The 17,722-nt window shown below is 48.1% G+C and overlaps 1 protein-coding gene across 1 annotated transcript in view; it reads left to right on the forward strand.

Moving 5' to 3' along the window:
• The window catches only part of LOC144109525 (uncharacterized), a 197,013-nt gene extending 181,406 nt beyond the window's left edge, over nt 1-15,607 (forward strand). Inside the window, exon 3 of the mRNA XM_077642349.1 lies at nt 15,198-15,607. Coding sequence (XP_077498475.1) covers nt 15,198-15,607 — 410 coding nt within the window. The remainder of the gene's footprint in view (nt 1-15,197) is intronic.
• Nucleotides 15,608-17,722: the final 2,115 nt, after the last annotated feature.

Here is a 17,722-nt window from a genome sequence, read left to right on the forward strand (position 1 = left end):
AGGCCGCGCAGGTTCTCCGCTGACACAAGGCGGCACAAAGCTAAACAAACGCAGCCAGCTGGCTCGGCTCATCTGGGACCCGACTTGGCGGAGCGCGCCACGTTTGAATAAGTTAAGAGGAGAGAACGCTGGGAACACGTCGCCCGCATCCCAAGGAGTCCCGGTTTGCCCACGGGACGTCGGGCTGCGTTTTCCCGCCTGCACAAAAAGGCTCGTTACTTGTTTATTTATTCACTGGGTGCAGAGCGAGGTGTGCACTGCCGTATGCTCCTCCTCGGACCGCTGTGGTTTGGCCCGCGCCTTAATCCGCCCGCTGCGGTCACGAAGCGGCAAACGCGTGCGCATGCAGCGCCGCCGTGACGTCACCACGAACATGCCTCAAAAACAAGACGGCGAGTAGCAATCGAAAATTCACCAGTCAGAAAATACCAAATAGAAAAACTTGTATTGCTTGAGCATGAATCGCAAAAGCATACAACAGCGTATGAGAAGAGCAATGGTCGAGGCATCTTTTTTTTTTTTTCATTTTGTCCCCAATATGTGAAAGAAGTGTGTATGGAGATCGTTGCCATGTCCTTCATTGAGTGGTTCGCTTCGTGAGATGCCTTCCGTTCCGACATGGCCGGAGCCACACCAAGCACTTTTCAATGATATTCGTTTTCTGGGATTGCGTGCGCGATCATCGACCCGAGGCTCTGTGCATCGAGTGCTTGGTGAATGTCCAGTGGGGAACAAAAATTTCAGGGGGCAATTTGGCGATCTAAAGTGCGCGAGGCGAAAGCCTTGCCACCCGACTTTGGTTATACTTTTGCTGCTTTCGTTAACTACTAATGAATGGATAATTAACTATTAACTACTATTTAATGGTTAATTAACTGCTAACTACTATTTAATGATTAATTAACTGCTAAATACACGTGTTAGCCGCTAACTACTGATTAATGGCTAATTACCGGCTAACTACTAACTGAGGGTTAACTAACTACTGAATAATTATAACGGCTAACTACTAATTAATAGTTAATTACCTACTAACTACTTCTTCATGGTTAACTAACTGCTAACTACAAGTGTTAACCGCTAACTACTATTTAATTGTTAATTAACCGCTAACTACTAATTGAGGGTTGATTAACTACTGGTTAGTCATGACGGCTAACTACTCATTAATGACTAACTGAATACTATCTATTTATTAATGTTTACTTACTAGCTGTTTATTAATGGTTGCTTAATCATTTCAAGTGACTATTTAGCAGTAATAACTGCGTCCCTCATAGCCTGAGTCGCTTTGGGACGTTAAGCCCCTATAATCTATTTAGTAATAACTAGTATTAGTTACTACCAGCTAACTAGTTAGTTGCTGGATGTAATGCACGCCGGAGAGATCCATGGCCACGAGTATGAGCCATTAAAGGCTTTCGCCTTAAAATTTAAAAAAAAACTCCGCGGCTTTCAGAGCACGCGGAGACCGTATATATGCGTGGATGAAAGTCGCGAGGAGAGAAGAGACGAAGCCCGACGTCGCTCGTCCCAGCGTTGATATGCATATACGGTCTTCTTCGCGTTCCCTGAAAAGCAGCGCGGTTTTCTCCACTACGAACCGTCTCCTATACCGCACCGCGGCGCTCGCGGCGCTAACGGGGAGGAGGCACACCACTTGACTCGGCGGGAGCCGAGCTGGAACTGTCCCTCGGGGCCCAACCGCATAGAGCACCGCCGGAGTTCGCAGACACGGCTGTATAGCGCGGCTCGCGTAATTACTCGCCGGGAATGAAAGAAGCGTAGAAGATGGTTTTAATATTATTATTTTTTTCATCAGCCTTCGTTCAATCGCCCTCAAGTTCCGCACAGCGCGAAATTATACTCGGAGCGTGTCCGACGACGCTGCCATAGAACATTCCCCATTAAAAATTGTATACCTGAGACAGCACAGAGGGCTCTTGGTCGTTTAGTATACCCGCCGCGGTGCTCAGTGGCTAGGGAGCTCGTCTACTGAGTCGGAGTACCAGGGTTCGAACCCGACCGCGGCGGCAGCGTTTCGGTGGAGGCGAAACGCAGAAAGGCGCCTGTGTGCTGTGCGATGTCAGTGCACGTTAAAGACCCTAGGTGGTCGAAATTATTCCGGAGCCCTCCACTACGTCACCTATTTCATCTTTCTCTCAATCCCCCCTTTGCCCCTTCTCATATGGCGCGGTTCCGCCTTACAGAAATGGCCTGTAGACAGTCTATAGACTTCTTATAGACTCTATAGCCTTCCTATAATTATTTATTTTTGTCTGTTTATAGTCTGTAGACTGTCTATAAGCAAAAGACTACTAAAACTGTATCGCCATAAATCTATAGATTGTCTATAGACTGTCTATAGGATTTGTATTGTCTATAGACTGTTCTCTGGGGTTTGTCTATAGAGAGTTTATAGACTGTAGATAGAAGTATATGGACAGTCTATAGACTGAAAAAAAATTTTTATAAGGGTTGTGTCCACCGACATATGTGAGACAATTACTGCGCTATTTCCTTCCTTCAAAACCAATTATTTAATTTTTGTTTAGTCATTCTCTAGGCAGTAACCAAGCTTGCCGTATGAGTGAGTATACAGGACACGTCGGTCCGTAATATGCCCATGCCGCACAAAGCGGGCCTGCAAAACCCCGTCACCTCAACTCGATATCTCCGGTTTTCCAGCTTTTTAGGGTACTTCAATAGGACACCGCCCGGTCCTCTTTCCTAGCGAAACGAACCTCAATTAGTGATTTACATAGAATTACGCGGGATCCCGCGCCCGTGGCTCCCGCGGTGTGGTATGTGTACTCATTCAACATCACTACCCACCTTTGAGTGCTCACAACCCGTGGTTCATTGTCTTCGAATAGCTGCATATTCAATAACGAGAGGCTTTGTTGGACGCCTGCATCAGGCTTCCACATTGGAGGCGCGCGGGGTACTCTCTAAATGCTAAACATAAACGAGTAAAAAAGAGTAAAATGTCCTCTAGCGCGAAACCTTTCTTTAAAATGGTATGCGCTATAGTGCGTAGCTTACTGCCATATAGGCGTATTCGTGATTAGAGTGTATATACAACAAACAACGAAACGGTTTTGCAATGAATTCGGAGAATTCGTTTGGCAGCTGCTCTCCACTACCCACTAGACACCTTTGTCGTGCGACAGAATCCACGACACAATGATCTGTCCTACGACTCAACGCACAAGAACGCTTGTCGCACGACACAGAGTTGTGTCGCGTGACAGAAATACGACAGAGAATTCTGTCATGCGTTTTGATCGGGTATGGACGTGGATTGAGCTTAATTAATGTGACGAAGGCGCTCTGCCGTGTGTCTGACGAAGATTATACTGGCGTAATTTATCTGTACAAAAAGAATAAGTGCTGTGTTAACGCGATTATATGTACGCTATGTCCGGTTTTGTTTCAAAACCACCGGCTTTCGAATCGGTGAGCAAGAAATGCGGAAGCAACTGCTGAGAGGGGGAGCAGTGATTCGTTTATTTTACATGCTCTCAAGCCCCGTGACTTCTGGCTTGTTTCGTGACATTGGAGAGGGTATATAACTTACGATGTCGCTCCGTTCCAGCTAAGTTAAATGTTCCGAAATCATCTAATATAGCGCATGAGTCTCTCATTACAAACATCCTCGCTTATCATCACCAAAGCCGTGTAACCTGTCAAAAGTTTTTTTATTTACTCTTTGAATGGTATGGAAGACACGTGCTAAGCCAAGCAGCAGGTCGAAAGATGGTGTCGGAGCTAAGGCGAGGAAGAACCAGCTCCGGCGAGATTCTTCGGTGGGCGTTCGAAGCGAGCGGACGTGTTTTTTAGCTCTCTGCTCCTTCGGACGCTGGGCCTAAGGCTTCGAGGCGTTGCGGGGTCTCCCCATGGAGGCCACAGACACCGTGAACGAGCGAAGGCCTGTGTTCGGCGGTGACAATCAGCAACGCAGGGCAGGCCGCTCACGCTCACGATCACGGAGACGAACGCCGTCCAGAGGAAGGTCGTCCAGCACCATTCGGCGAATGCAGGCCGAGATCGCTTTTTTTTCCTTCCTTTTTACTGTTATTTTAATAAAACCACTACCACCACCACCAGCTCCGGCGACTTTGAAAAACCTTCACTATATCACATAACACGGGGATGTCAAAAAGTCGACGTCGTTCCAATTATATCAAACCCAAGTGCGGAGCAATGGGAGGGTATGCTCTCCAGCGACTGCCGCGATGACCAGATCGGTCTGATATGGCGAGCTCAGCTGAAGGCAGCATCCAGTGGAACCCTGGAATAGGGGCAACCGACCTTTGCGGAGCTCAATAAAGTTATCCTATCCTATCCGACAGCGTTGAGGTTCGAACTGCTTTGTTTTAAATGCGCTGCTCGCGCTGCGGCTGCCTAGCCCAACTTCCTCCCCCATGTCTGGCGCCGCGTGCCATGGCCTGCGAGCCGAGCGCGGGGCGAGGGTGCTACAATGGTTTTTATTGTTTATGGGGGTTTAACGTCCCAAAGCGACCCAGGCTACGAGGGACGCCGCTGTGAAAAGGCTCTGGAAAGTGGAAACACCTGGAGTTCTTTAACGTGCACTGACATCGCACAGCACACGGGCCTCTAGCAGTTCGCCTAGTATAAAAAGTATACCAGGACAAACAAAAGAATGCACTATGCAAATTCCACTTCAAATACAAAGTTCAGCAAGGCGGAAATTCGTCTGTCGTCTCGTGTCCCGTCCTTGTTGCGCTGTGAGAAAATTATGAATACAAACTGCACTGTACTTAATTTTAGGTAGTAGCCATTTGCAGAGTATTTGTGAAATATTTCACAAGGTGGCAACGTTAGATGACTGAAGAATGAAGGGTCAATATAAGTGCTGGAACAAATGCAGTGTGAATTATATTTAATGTCCAGAGGCACGTGCTATTCACGCTTCTAATTGATTCGAATGCGGCTGCGAATATGCGATAATGCAGTAATTACGCGTGGTGTCAAGATATAACCTCCAGGAAATGCATGCGAAGGTTGGTTGGTTGGTTATCAAGAAATGAAAATCACAGTAACTGTCTCGCTTCTTGGTGCACGCCGCATCCACACCGTGAGGGAAGGGAGGGAGGTGGGAGTGAAAGAATAAAGAGAGAAAGAGGTGCTGTAGTGCAAGACTCCGGAATAATCTCGACCTACCGGGATTGGGCGGGAGGCTTCCATTGGGAAGTGTGCTTCAATGCGACGCATGAAGTTCTGCGGGAACAAAATGGGCGCGCAAGGCTAGTCACGTGACCCCTCTCTCTCTGACTTTATATACTCGCGTCCCTCAGAATTCTCGCAGTGTCGGTTGTGGCGTCGCGCTATTTAAAGATGTTTTGCGGCGGTGTCACAAGCAGCTTGTGCTGCGGCTGCAGCCATGAGGGTCGCACTAGAGTAAATATACAAGATGACTGAGACGCTTGCTCCATCTGGAAATGTTTGTTTCCGCCTCTCCAATGCGTTCCAGCTGGAGTTGTCTTGCACGCGAGCCGATGCCTTATACAGGGTGTTTCACTTAAGACTTTAATCATTTTTTAAAATACGCTTGTTGAGATAGAAGAGCGCTTTTTTTCTGCATAGCATTGTCAGCGGTGTAGTAAGTACGAATAAAGCTAAGACGGGCTAACTATCCGACCGCTTAACTAATATTGAATAGTTAACTTTTGAACTAAACTCTTCGGATCCTTAAATATTGAGAAGCGTGTAGCCCGCCGTAATTCTGTCCCATGTTTGACGCCTTAGATTGTACCGTAATAGAGAATTTTAAGCATAGCGATGCCGTATGCCGCTCACACTAACCGCCAGGTGTTCATCAGCAGATGCCACCGCGCTTAGTGGGCACTTAAACTCCCTTGGACGTCCTGTGGATGTTTAGAACGTCCACGGGACGTCCAAGAGAGTTCCAGTTTCCATTGGGCGAGAACTGAGATGCGGGCGCTCTTGGCTATCTATATACGCATGCGCAGGTGATGCCTGGCGGTAGCGGTATACATGATAACGTCATGCTAAAACTCTAGTACGATGCGCCACAGAGTTTGCAAAACAGCAATGACGCGCGATCGAACGCGTCGCTAACGATCGGTAGCGACTGTTAGAAAAACGCGCGCAAAACATAAAGCGAGTTGGCACCGTCGTCTTTACTGACACAAAGAAAGCCGTCAAAGGGCCACGGCTGCGGCCATCTCCTTCTCCCACTGAGCCTTCTGAGGGAGACACGAAATTACGGCAGCGCTCTCTTCATTTTGTTTTCTTTTTCGTCCTTTCTTTCTCGCATCTCGCAGTATATAGCGTTCCACCTCGCCCCTCCTGTATAGACTGAGGCGTGCTGCCGTTTCCGCGGCCGGCTCCTCGCCAAATTCGATCTCGCAGGCGCGATATAAACTCCGCTGGCTCCGGCAACGCTGACCCCGTCGCTATATAAATCCCTCTCTTACACAACCTGAAGTCCTCCTCCTCCTCTCTTACACAACCTGCCATCCGACCTGCAGTGTGTGCCTCTCTTTAAGAAACCATGCAGCCTTGGGGAAGTTGTGGAGCTGCTGGCCTCTGCCAGTCTCGGGATCTTGATGGGGAAGATGTACCTATCGATATATGATTGGGCAGCGGCTGATTGCTGGCATCACACGATAGCCGTTAGTCAAGTCATAGGCAGTTTTAGTGAAGCGTATATACGTGCAGGACCAGCCGAGTGCCTTCTGCTCATGCGCAGTGTGCGATTGTGTCACTGCGCACACTATACATCTACTTCTGCGCAAGCTCGCATCCGTTATGATAATACTCCAAGGACAGCAATCGAGGCATCCCAGTGCTGAGTTAACGAGAAAGGCACCATGGCTGATCAGGGAATCGTAAGGGACATTTTGTGAATATTTGTGAAGTTAGCTCGACAAGACTGCTCTAATTAGAGGTGGATGCCCACAATATAGACTGACATTGACGTTTATCATGTATGGGCTTTACTAACGTAGGTGTATATGGGGCCAGCTGGGCGCCAGGTGCGCATGCGCAATGGCAGGTTCTCGTTTTCACCCGGTTACTGCGCATGCGTAGAAGCCCCCCGTCTAGTCAGCTTACGTCTCCGGTTCACTCAAACTCACTAATGCATGTTGCTGTGTGTACTCAGCACCTGATTCGCGGTGGCGCCAGTTGCAACTCCTACGACACTGCCTGGAATTAGTGAGGCGTGTAGTAGGAAGGTTCCCGCGAAAATATGATAGAAACAAGGTGAGCGAACCGAGAAGACAGCAGCTACTGCAAATGTCTCCCGGCTGGCTTTCAATTATTGGCGCACAGGTGTATATATGGCGTCCGTGTGAAGCGCGTGGACTGAAAAGGGAGAGTGGGGATAGGAGCGGGGAGTAAGGTAAGAGGGAACGGTGCCGTTAGAGCTGCGCCACCTCCCTCCGTTTTTTTAGTGTGTTTCACCTGGCAGACCTCGACGGACCATCGGTCGAAATCAATAGAGAGTTACTTTTCGCCCGGCGACTGCCCTTTTATTTGCCTCTGTCCCGCCGCCCATCCCTTCCTTTTTTTCCGCAATTTTCCTGGTCTGTTTTTGTAAACCTTTTCGTCGATCTGATTCGTGCAGGTTCGCTCGATCGCGTAAGACCTCCTCCCGCTCTGGGGTGTTTCGGACGAATCTTTTTCGCTTACATTTTTCTGGCAGGAAATGGAAGGCCAGCACTGGTTGTATAGAGGTTAAAAACGAATGAGTCAGGCGCGTAGCGTACCCATGTCGTTATGGATACGGCCATAAAGGGCCTTTTACAAGAGGACAGCCGGGGAAAAATTGTGAATACTGCTTCCTTTTTTTTTCATGCTGTATAGCAGTGGAGTCGCTAAAGGCATTGGTGTGCAAAGAACCTTTCATCCTTAATCACGCGTCCTCTTCCGATTTTGCTCATTCTCATGGCGGATGATGAGGACCGTGTAGCCAAAGGAAGTGCATGAGAAGGCGTGGAAGACAAGAGTGCAAAGAGCGGGGCGGTTCTGTGCTATCTCTGGCTTTCTGTAGAATCCGTTCAATTTGCAAGCAAAAAGTGGGAAGTGCTGATCGACTGTAGTGAACTTCCACTCTTGCTTTCTTCCGGTCTTCTTTGCTTCCCGTCGTCCATCTGCTCTTGTTGGTCTCGCTGTTCCCGTTCCCATTGGCTGTTTTCGGGTTTTTATATTTGAGCTCTCGTTTCCAAACTAGGGGGGGGGAGAGAAATTTTTGAACATTACCAAATTGGTATAGATAGTTTAACTCTGGGTTTACAATAACTGGAAAGTCATGGATGCAGTTAGATAGGTGGAAAAGGACGCTGTAGAATTGAGTGCAGCTGAGAGGAGGTATCAGCATGGTATCCTAACAGGGCTAGCTACCTAGCCTTGCAAAGGCTATAGTATACAGGCTTTAAAGGACCTTGAGGGGTTTCAACTCATGAATGTATTACAAGTCTTTGATGAGTACACAGGACAGGCGACGTCGTTTTCTGTATATGCAGAGCTTTGCTCCTTGTGTTTTCTTGGAAACAACGTTTTTCTGAGTTATTTTTTGTTGCTTCATGACTTAGAAAACCATACAATCAATCTATAAAGTTGTTGCTTTACGGCTTACAAAACAATATAGTCAATGTATTACAAAACCATACAATCAACATATAAAGTTGTTGCTTTACGACTTACAAAACAATATAGTCAATGTATGCCGAATTTTCTGCGGCGTTGCGTCGGCGTATACTTTGCGTCGCCTTAAAAACAACCAGAGACAGAGAGAAGAAAGACACAACACCTCAAAAGCGGGGTTGTCGTTTATCGTTCCTTTCTCGTCTATCGCGCTGTTCTTCAGCCACGCGCTATCAATTGGCCCAGTTTTCGGTCCGTATACATTGTCCGAGCACCTTCGTTACTTCGAGCGTGCTGTGGGGCACTGTTTGCGCACGATAGAAGTAACAGCATGCGGGACCGTGTCGATCCTTGTGAAGCACCACACGTACGAGCGTCGAGTATTGTGCGGGAGAAAGCAAACAAAATGAAAACTCCATCGACACTGCCCTCCCCCTTACACTCCACCCCTCGATTGAAGTTGGGAGAGTGATAGCCATACCGCGTGCTCCTTATCTTGGTGATAGCGGATTTAAATGGAGTTGCAGGTTGGAATCTATGCTGACGCCATTTTATCAGCAAATGAAGAGAACCAACTTTTTTCAGAAATGCATTGTGCAAATGGGGTAGACCATTCCAACGGCCCCTTAGCTCCGGGAGTTGCCCACGATCACACTTCTCCTCCCGCACCCCCCCCCCCCCCGGGGCGCCTATCTTGATCACGTGACTACAAAGGACTAATCCTCGAGAGGGCTGACACCCCCGTCCACGTAAATGGCGTTCTTACAGCCCTGCAGTTGAACGCCGGAGTTTTCGTGTAAGACATTCTACGACGCAATTTACACGAGAAAGTTGTTCAGGTTATTGCTGGAACCGAAAGAAAAATGTTACGTAATAATATTAATTGGTTTTGGGGGAAAGGAAATGGCGCAGTATCTGTGCCATATATCGTTGGACACCTGAACCGCGCCGTAAGGGAAGGGATACAGGAGGGAGTGAAAGAAGAAAGGAAGGGAGAGTAGCCGTAGTGGTGGGCTCCGGAATAATTTCGACCACCTGGGGATCTTTAACGTGCGCTGAAATCGCACAGCACACGGACGCCTCAGCGTTTTGCCTCCATAAAAACGCAGCCGCCGCGGTCGGGTTCGAACCCGGGAACTCCGGATCAGTAGCCGATCCGGAGTTCCCGGGTTTGAACCCGACCGCGGCGGCTGCGTTTTTATGCGCTTTATGCATTTTTATGCGTTTTATGCGTTTTTATGCACGTATGCGGGAGGCCAGAGCCACAAATGAGCGATTGGTCGAAAGTATAACGAGTGATGTCGTGACAGAGAGAGTTATGGTCCATTGTGGTGAAATTTCTTTTTTTTTAGAGGGAATTTTCAGGGGGTAGCGTTTGATTAAAGGTAAGATTTTTACAGAGCTTCGTGTAGGCTTTTTTCGAATTGACGGAGTTTCGAGCTGATGCTGGCGAAACGGAACGAAATAGGGAGTTTTGAGGACTAACCAAGGGAATTTTAGGTTAGCACATGGAACGTCACTGAATGTTGACCGCAAACGTTCTTTACGACAAATGCCAAACGCATTTATCACACCATAAAGCGCTTATTGTAACCCTGACAAAACGGAAACACGATCGTCACCGTTCGAGCATGGCAGTGGCATTGAAAGCAAGTGCAACAATTCAAAAGCACAAGCTTGACCTGCTAGGATTGGTCATGCGCTTTACAGAGGGTGTAATAGGGCATTTAATTCGTTTGATCATAGAAGGTTGTGGCCAAGTACTACACCAGGGTGGCCAAATCCTGCTCTGGTGAGAGAGTGTGTTGTCGGTTCCGGTCACCGAGATAAGGCCGCACTCCAGGCCTGGTTATGCAATTCCATCGACACGCGGATTTTTTTTTAAACCCGGTGGAGAATTGCGCGGCACCAGGATTTGAACCCCGGTCCTCTTGCACGCGAGGCGGATGTTCTACCTATACGCCATCGCTGCAATCCTTGATGATGATGACTTGATGATGAATGATGATGATGACTTGCTGGTCATCTGGTCCTTAGGCCCAGATTCCCGTAGGAATACTGGCTACCCCAAGCCGCGTGCGAAGTCGCGGCCGACTGGTGAAATCAGTCGCTTGTGAAGTTGGAATTATCAGCAGGGTGTAGCTTCACCCCTTTCCATCGTCTCATTAAAAGGGGTGATAACAATAGAGGCATTATGGCACAGCGATCTGACGTAATTCGTTCACTCACTGAACCGCAGAGAAATGCAGTGGTATGGGAGACGCCAGGTGGTGGTGCCTCTTGCCTAGTTGGTGGCTGTCCGTTGTTCACAGTACAGTGCGAAAGACTACGAGTCGAAAAGTAAAAAAGACGGGACGTCTTGTGTCCTTTCTTCTAGTTACTGTATTTTGTGCTGCTTTGTAAAGAATGGAAGCTGTACGCTGTCGCATGATATGGTGCGACGTGACATATTGGTTCAGTTCAGTAGGCTTTAATTCAAGGGAAATAACCACAGAGTGACATCTCTCTGTCTCCGTTATTCTTCCCTTGCGAACGCCCTGTTGTGTAACGACTGGTTTGAGAGTAGGCAGGGAGAGTCTTGCCCACTCTCTCCCCTCTGTCGCCGTTCGCTAATTGGCGAGGACAGTCACGGGTACTGGTGATGTCGAGACGATATCTCGGAATTGTGTCTTGTGAAAGACAATTTCTGACCTCCATCCCGTCGCCACAACTGCATCGAAAACGGAGGTGTTGCTTGCACGCGTTAATTTTATTCCTATCATGTATTCTTCCTCTGTTTTCGACCCTTTGTAATGAATGTCGGTAATGAGACCACGCGGATGTTAACTGTAAGCGCCACCCAGCTCATTTACTCTTGCTGTTGGGTCGAAGCTTGGTTAACCTCCCTGTCTTCCCTCCTCCTCCTCCTCCTTGGTACAAGCTGCTTCATGGCTGCGGTGATGCAGTTAGGGTAATCTGCAGTAGAGCAAGAGCTTGTGCACTGCCTTGTGTAAAAATTTTCAAAGAAGGTTGAAACGAGTGCAGAGAGCTCAGCCCAGTCGAAAAAGTCGACAAAACAATTTCTGTCGTCACAACACATTTTCTGTGATTTTTTTGCCCACCAACGTGTAGTAACAACAGACAACAGAAATGTACCACAAAATGACAGAAAAATCAGTCGTAACGACAGAATCACAACACCTGTGTCGTAATTTTTCTCGTACATGGTTCTTTTCTTTTTTTTTCGACTGGGAACGGCGAAGTGCATACTGGCGTTCCGATCAATGTTATGCTGTTTTCTTGTGCGCCCTTCATAAGGCTGGCTTTATCCGCGTCCCATGCTGTACAGAAAAGGAGTTATCATCTGACGAATCTTCAAAAGATTTTCAAAACATCTGTATCGTTAATCGCCGTCAGATTCGTCGGATCAGAGAAAATAGATGCAGGAGGGTTTTCTGTCGTCACAACACATTTTCTGTGATTTTTTTGCCCACCAACGTGTAGTAACAACAGACAACAGAAATGTACCACAAAATGACAGAAAAATCAGTCGTAACGACAGAATCACAACACCTGTGTCGTAATTTTTGTCGTACATGGTTCTTTTCTTTTTTTTTCGACTGGGAACGGCGAAGTGCATACTGGCGTTCCGATCAATGTTATGCTGTTTTCTTGTGCGCCCTTCATAAGGCTGGCTTTATCCGCGTCCCATGCTGTACAGAAAAGGAGTTATCATCTGACGAATCTTCAAAAGATTTTCAAAACATCTGTATCGTTAATCGCCGTCAGATTCGTCGGATCAGAGAAAATAGATGCAGGAGGGTTTTCTGTCGTCACAACAGATTTTCTGTGGCGTTTCTTGCCCACCAACTTTTAGTAACAACAGAAACTTTTGTAGTAACAACAGACAACAGAAAGGTACAACAAAACGACTGAAAGGTCTGTCGTTACGACAGAATCACAAAACTTGTGCCGTAATTTTGTCGTACATGGCTCTTTACTTTTTTTTCGACTGGGAACGGTAACGTGCATACAGGCCTTCCGATCAATGTTATGGGGTTTTCTTGGGCGCCCATGATAAGGCTGGCTTTATCCGCGTCCCATGCAGTACAGACAAAGAGTTGTCATCTGACGAATCTTCAAAAGATTTTCAAAACATATATCTCGTTAATCGCCGTAAGATTCGTCGGATCAGAGAAAATAGATGCAGGAGTGTTTTCTGTCGTCACAAAAGATTTTCTGTGGCGTTATATCTTATTGAACACAGATTTTTTACAGTACTATGTTCGCTGAGCCATGAGAGAAAGCGTACATAGCCCATATTTGGACAGATAACTTTCTCTGTCTTGTCTTCATAATGTGTTTCCACAGTGGTACTCGTGCCAAAAAGAAAGGAAGCGCGTGAAAGGATCAGTGGCGCCGCCTTGTTTCCGCGAGCGAAGTGAAGTGGAAAGACGCTTCGAAAGCCGGCGCTAAAGGCAGCTGGCGCCGCCTGTCAGAGTAGCATGCAACTGCGCGCCTGAATTTTGAACTGCGCGGGTTTGAGAAAAGCTAGGGAACTGGGGAGTCTGTGGCGCTTGTACTATTTTTCTGCCTTTCTGTTGCACTTGAATAGCGCCGTTCAAATACTGAGTTCCTCCGGCTCAATGAAAGTATACGCGAGGGAATGATACCCCCATTAGTTTTATCAATAACTGCCTTGTAAGGTGTTATCGAATGGCAGTCATGAAGGACATTCATAACACCGTGTACCGACACCGAACAGCACTGAATGAATATCTATTCCAAATGAAGCAATTTTGTCATCATAAGGGTCTGCCCACCATATCAGTGCCCTCAATTGTGAACGCCCAGATAACTAATCAGGAGGAATTTGTAAGTCTGCCTAAGTAGACCATAGGAAGGAAGCACAGTCAGCAGGGAAGCCAGAACCGGGGGGGGGGGGGTTAGAGCTTTCCCAAGAGTTCTTATGGTGGATCTGCAAAATATAAATGCCCATTTTAAAGAGCAGTTGCAGCACCTTCCTCAGAAAAATACATGGGGTTGTGGGAGGGGGGGTGCTCCGGCCCCCCATTTCCTCCCTAACCCTGTTCCAGCGTTTCTGACAATCGGTGCCCTTTATTAACACTATGGGCCCGTGCAGGTATTACATAACGGGACACATCACGGAAGTGCATCAGAAACACAAAGAATAACTACGTGATTGAATGTAAAAAATATTCATGTCTGAAGAAGGGCTGTTAAAACGACAGAAGCGTCTCTCTCTCTCGTAACAGCAGAGCTACCTGTCTGACGACTACAGGTTTCGGTGCCCCACTCTCCAAATGCTACCGCTATGCTGCTGTACTAGTTGACTGGAATTGTAAGAACTACACATATCCGCTGAAAAATTATTAACATGGACAATGGGAGCTTGTCCTGTCTGCTTGTGTTCATGTGCTGCCGAGTGTTTCGTGTAGGCTCTCGGGCAGTGAAGACTATGAAGTGCATGTCAGGTCCCTCTCGTGTCCGCAACAGTAGTGCCGTGCAATGATTTTTTTCGTTCACCTGTCTTGATGTCATCGGTGTATTGGAAGAAGTTTAGACGCATTTCGCACAACTACTTGAAATGTCTGGACCGATTTTTCAGAACCAATTTTGTTTGTACGGTGAAAGCTGTTATACGGAGCTCTGCCCGGCGGATTCAGATCGTAGAGTCCCAGACTGTCAAGATCCGGTCACGTGACCGTCACGTGAACACAGTCAGGAACGTGGTCGGGCGCCCGTCGCGACCCTTGTGGTTGCCCAGACCCCAGCCCAGAGGTCTTAGACCTTAACTGTCAGAGCAAAATACTGGCAGAAGCACGAGAACAGCTTTCGCCGAGTTTAGAGCGTTGCGCAGTAGAGCGTAAACACTTGACCACTATTTCCTTTTTTTTCATTTACAATTCCCTGCACCGGTTTACTTAAGTGGCACGGTCCTGCACTCTTTATTTGTAATTATTTTTGATCAAGTCACATTGTGCTGGAACTCTTCCCTTTCCGCTCTTACTCCCCCAGTCGCCACCTCCTGCGCTTAGTACCATCGCAATGGGCACTAGAACTCCCTTGGATATCCGGCGGACGTCCTAAACGTCCATGGGACGTCCATGGGAGTTATAATGTCTACCGGGATGTATGCCGGCGGGTTAAACACGCTGCCTAAAATATATGATATATTTTTGATTCAAGAGCTTTGTTTCTGTCATTAAAAACTCAAATGACGAGAGGATGTTTTTGTTCAAAAAAATTCTCGTTTATACACCTGGCTGAAACCCTTACCTTTCCGCTCATACTCCCCCAGTAGCCGCCTCCTGCGCTTAGTACCATCGCAATGGGAACTGGAACTCCCTTGGACGTCCATGGGAGTCATAATGTCTACCGAGATATATGTCGGCCGGTTAAACACGCTGCCTAAAATATATAATATATTTTTTCATTCAAGAGCTTTGTTTCTGTCTTGAAGAACTCTCAAATGACTAGAGGATTTTTTTTGTTCCAAAAAAATTCTCGTTTATACCCTGCACCTGGCTCATGATACTCTTTCCCTTTCGTCTTTGCAGGCCCCGTGGAGGTGGTGGCGGTAACGTTGTACGACGCCTTCGACGGCCAGCAGCAGCAGCAGGCGCCCGGGGGTCCGAAGAGCGCCAGCGCACCCGCCACTCCACAGGGGGGCGGTGCCGGTGGACACGCCGCCTCTCAGAGCTCGCAACAGCAGCCTCAGCAGAAGGACAAGGACAAGCAGTCACCGGCTGCTGGGGCCCCTGTCCGAGGGAACGGGCTGAGTCCGCCCTGTCCGCAGTCAGCGCCCTGCACGCCGCCCGCCACCAGTAACAACACCACGGCGTCCAACCAGGCCACCACGTCGGCGGACATGCCGCCCCTCAAGGAGCCCAAGGACTGTGAGTGGGAAAGAACGCTTTTCAATGGAGGAATCCATTCTTCTCCCACTGCATGCGTACTGGCCAGCTAAACAGCTAAGCCCCCGTAGAGATCGAGCATCCCTGGTCGGACGTCTGCAGGATGTCTAGGCGCATGCGCCGACGTCATAACGGTGAAGATGCGCGGGCATGTCTAATATGCTAATGTGGAGAACGTGGCTACCATTAGTCAGGCGCCTGAAGACGCAAGGCGGGGGCCTACGAAGCGCAACGAAGCCGCAGTAGAAGTGCGTGTGTCCTGTGAGCTGTGAACGCCGCTGCATGTTAGCGTTCAGGCCTACATGAGATGTTTTTGTATGCACGTGCAAAATGGACGGATTCGTCTGGCATGGAATATCTTGGCACCAATCGTGAACGTAACACCCGCACTTTCTGTGTCGGCACCTCTAACCCGCCTGTTGAGAACGCGACTCGTAAATGGAAATAATTTGTGCGGGCAGACCACGAAGAACAACCTAGGCCCACCTTATTTCATTTATTTAAGCATCTTGCTCATCTCTCACTTCATAGTTTTTATGCCTTGAGGCAATAAACATCGCTTCAAAAAACAACAACCTAAGTTTCTAACACGCGACAGCAGAAAACACAGGAAGGACCGCATATCTGAGACTGTTTGAAAAGCCCGCTTTCGTGTGTGGTTTACTCTTGGCTCGCTAGGTCGCACTAGCGTCGCGGAAAGAGACGAGAGCCTGTTTGCGTCACTTTGTGACGTCAAACCGGCTTTTGCGGAGCACTTGCATCGTGGCGCGCGGTGACGTCGCCAGCGAGGAGAGAGTGACTAATTTCTTCTGTGTGTAAAGCTATCTGATTGTTGTCGATCAGTGACTTCCCTTTGATAATATTGTCCAACTGAAAATGCGTGGTCTCGTAACAGGAACGAATTCTACAGTACATGTACGGGGACCTCTTTTTGCTTCAAATTGAGCGCGACAAACATCTGTTTATTGGTCACCGGACGCAGAATAATTTTCGATCGTATTCGTCAGGCGCATGGTAACGGCGTGTATACTATCCATGATGAGTATCATGCGGTGTATTTGACTCAATATCAGCCGCAACGGCTCTTCAATAGCTTCCCTCTGTAATATCTGTCTTAACTAGCTGGCTTGTCGTCAAATAGCTCGGGCTGGGTTTTACACCGGGCTTTAATATAAGCCTGAAGTAATAGATTCGGGTCTGTGTTCGTTGTTACCGGCTAACTTCCGGGATGAGTAACCTTCGCATATCGTGCATAGCTTCACGTCTCGCTCCATAGTTTGACGTGCCCAAATGTGTCCGCCTCATTTCGTTGATTTCATCGCTTCCCTAGCTCCTGATGCATTCAGTACATAAGGGCGTGCTTTTTCTTCCTGGATACTTATCGGGGCTGGGTGCGCGTCTCTAGCCTCTTGGCAGTACACAAACAGCCGGTTCCAATTTCTGTCGCAGTTTTTAACATTACAGAGCATTCCGAAAGTTGCGATGAACACCGCGAGGTGACGCCGCAGGCAATACCGTTTCGACCTTGAAACTTATTGAGCGGGTCCTTTCGTGCAATGTCGCCCGCTTCCTTTCTTACCCTGCACATTTATTTTTCCGGATGGCCGGGGACAGTGGGCGGGGAGAAAAGGGGAGGTTGCTCGAACTTATTTTGATTTCCCAGAAACACCAGTTTTATATTGTTTCTTTTTTTCTTCGTTGCCATCGGCGCTTGACATCTTTCTTCCCATTCTTTTCCATCCTTTGTTTCCTTCATTGCGCGTACGTGTCCGTGCGTGTGTGTGTGTGCAAGTGTTTTTTTTTTTTGAGCGCTTGCCAAGTCGTGCCGGGACCGGAATCAATATATCGGACGAGGAGGCCGGAAAGGACGGAGAAAAAGTGCGCTAGGAAATCTTTTCATGTGGGGGGGGGGGGGGGGGGGGGGGGGGGGGGCTTTCCTCTCTTTCTTCCATTTCGTCCGCTCTTCTTTCGTTCCTACCCCGTCTTTCGCATTTCTGTCGTTCTATCGCCCGCCCGCTGAGTCCCATCCTCCGCGCTTTCGCCACTTCTCGCGTGGTAATTTCTGCCTCGTGGGTTGGATTCCTGGCCTCTGCCGGTGTGATTGCGTATTTGTGTATGTGTGTGCCCTAATAAAAATGACCTATGGACTGTCTATAGACTTTTTTATA

The sequence above is a fragment of the Amblyomma americanum genome, chromosome 11 (assembly GCF_052857255.1).
Source record: "Amblyomma americanum isolate KBUSLIRL-KWMA chromosome 11, ASM5285725v1, whole genome shotgun sequence".
NCBI classification, from domain to species: Eukaryota; Metazoa; Arthropoda; class Arachnida; order Ixodida; family Ixodidae; genus Amblyomma; species Amblyomma americanum.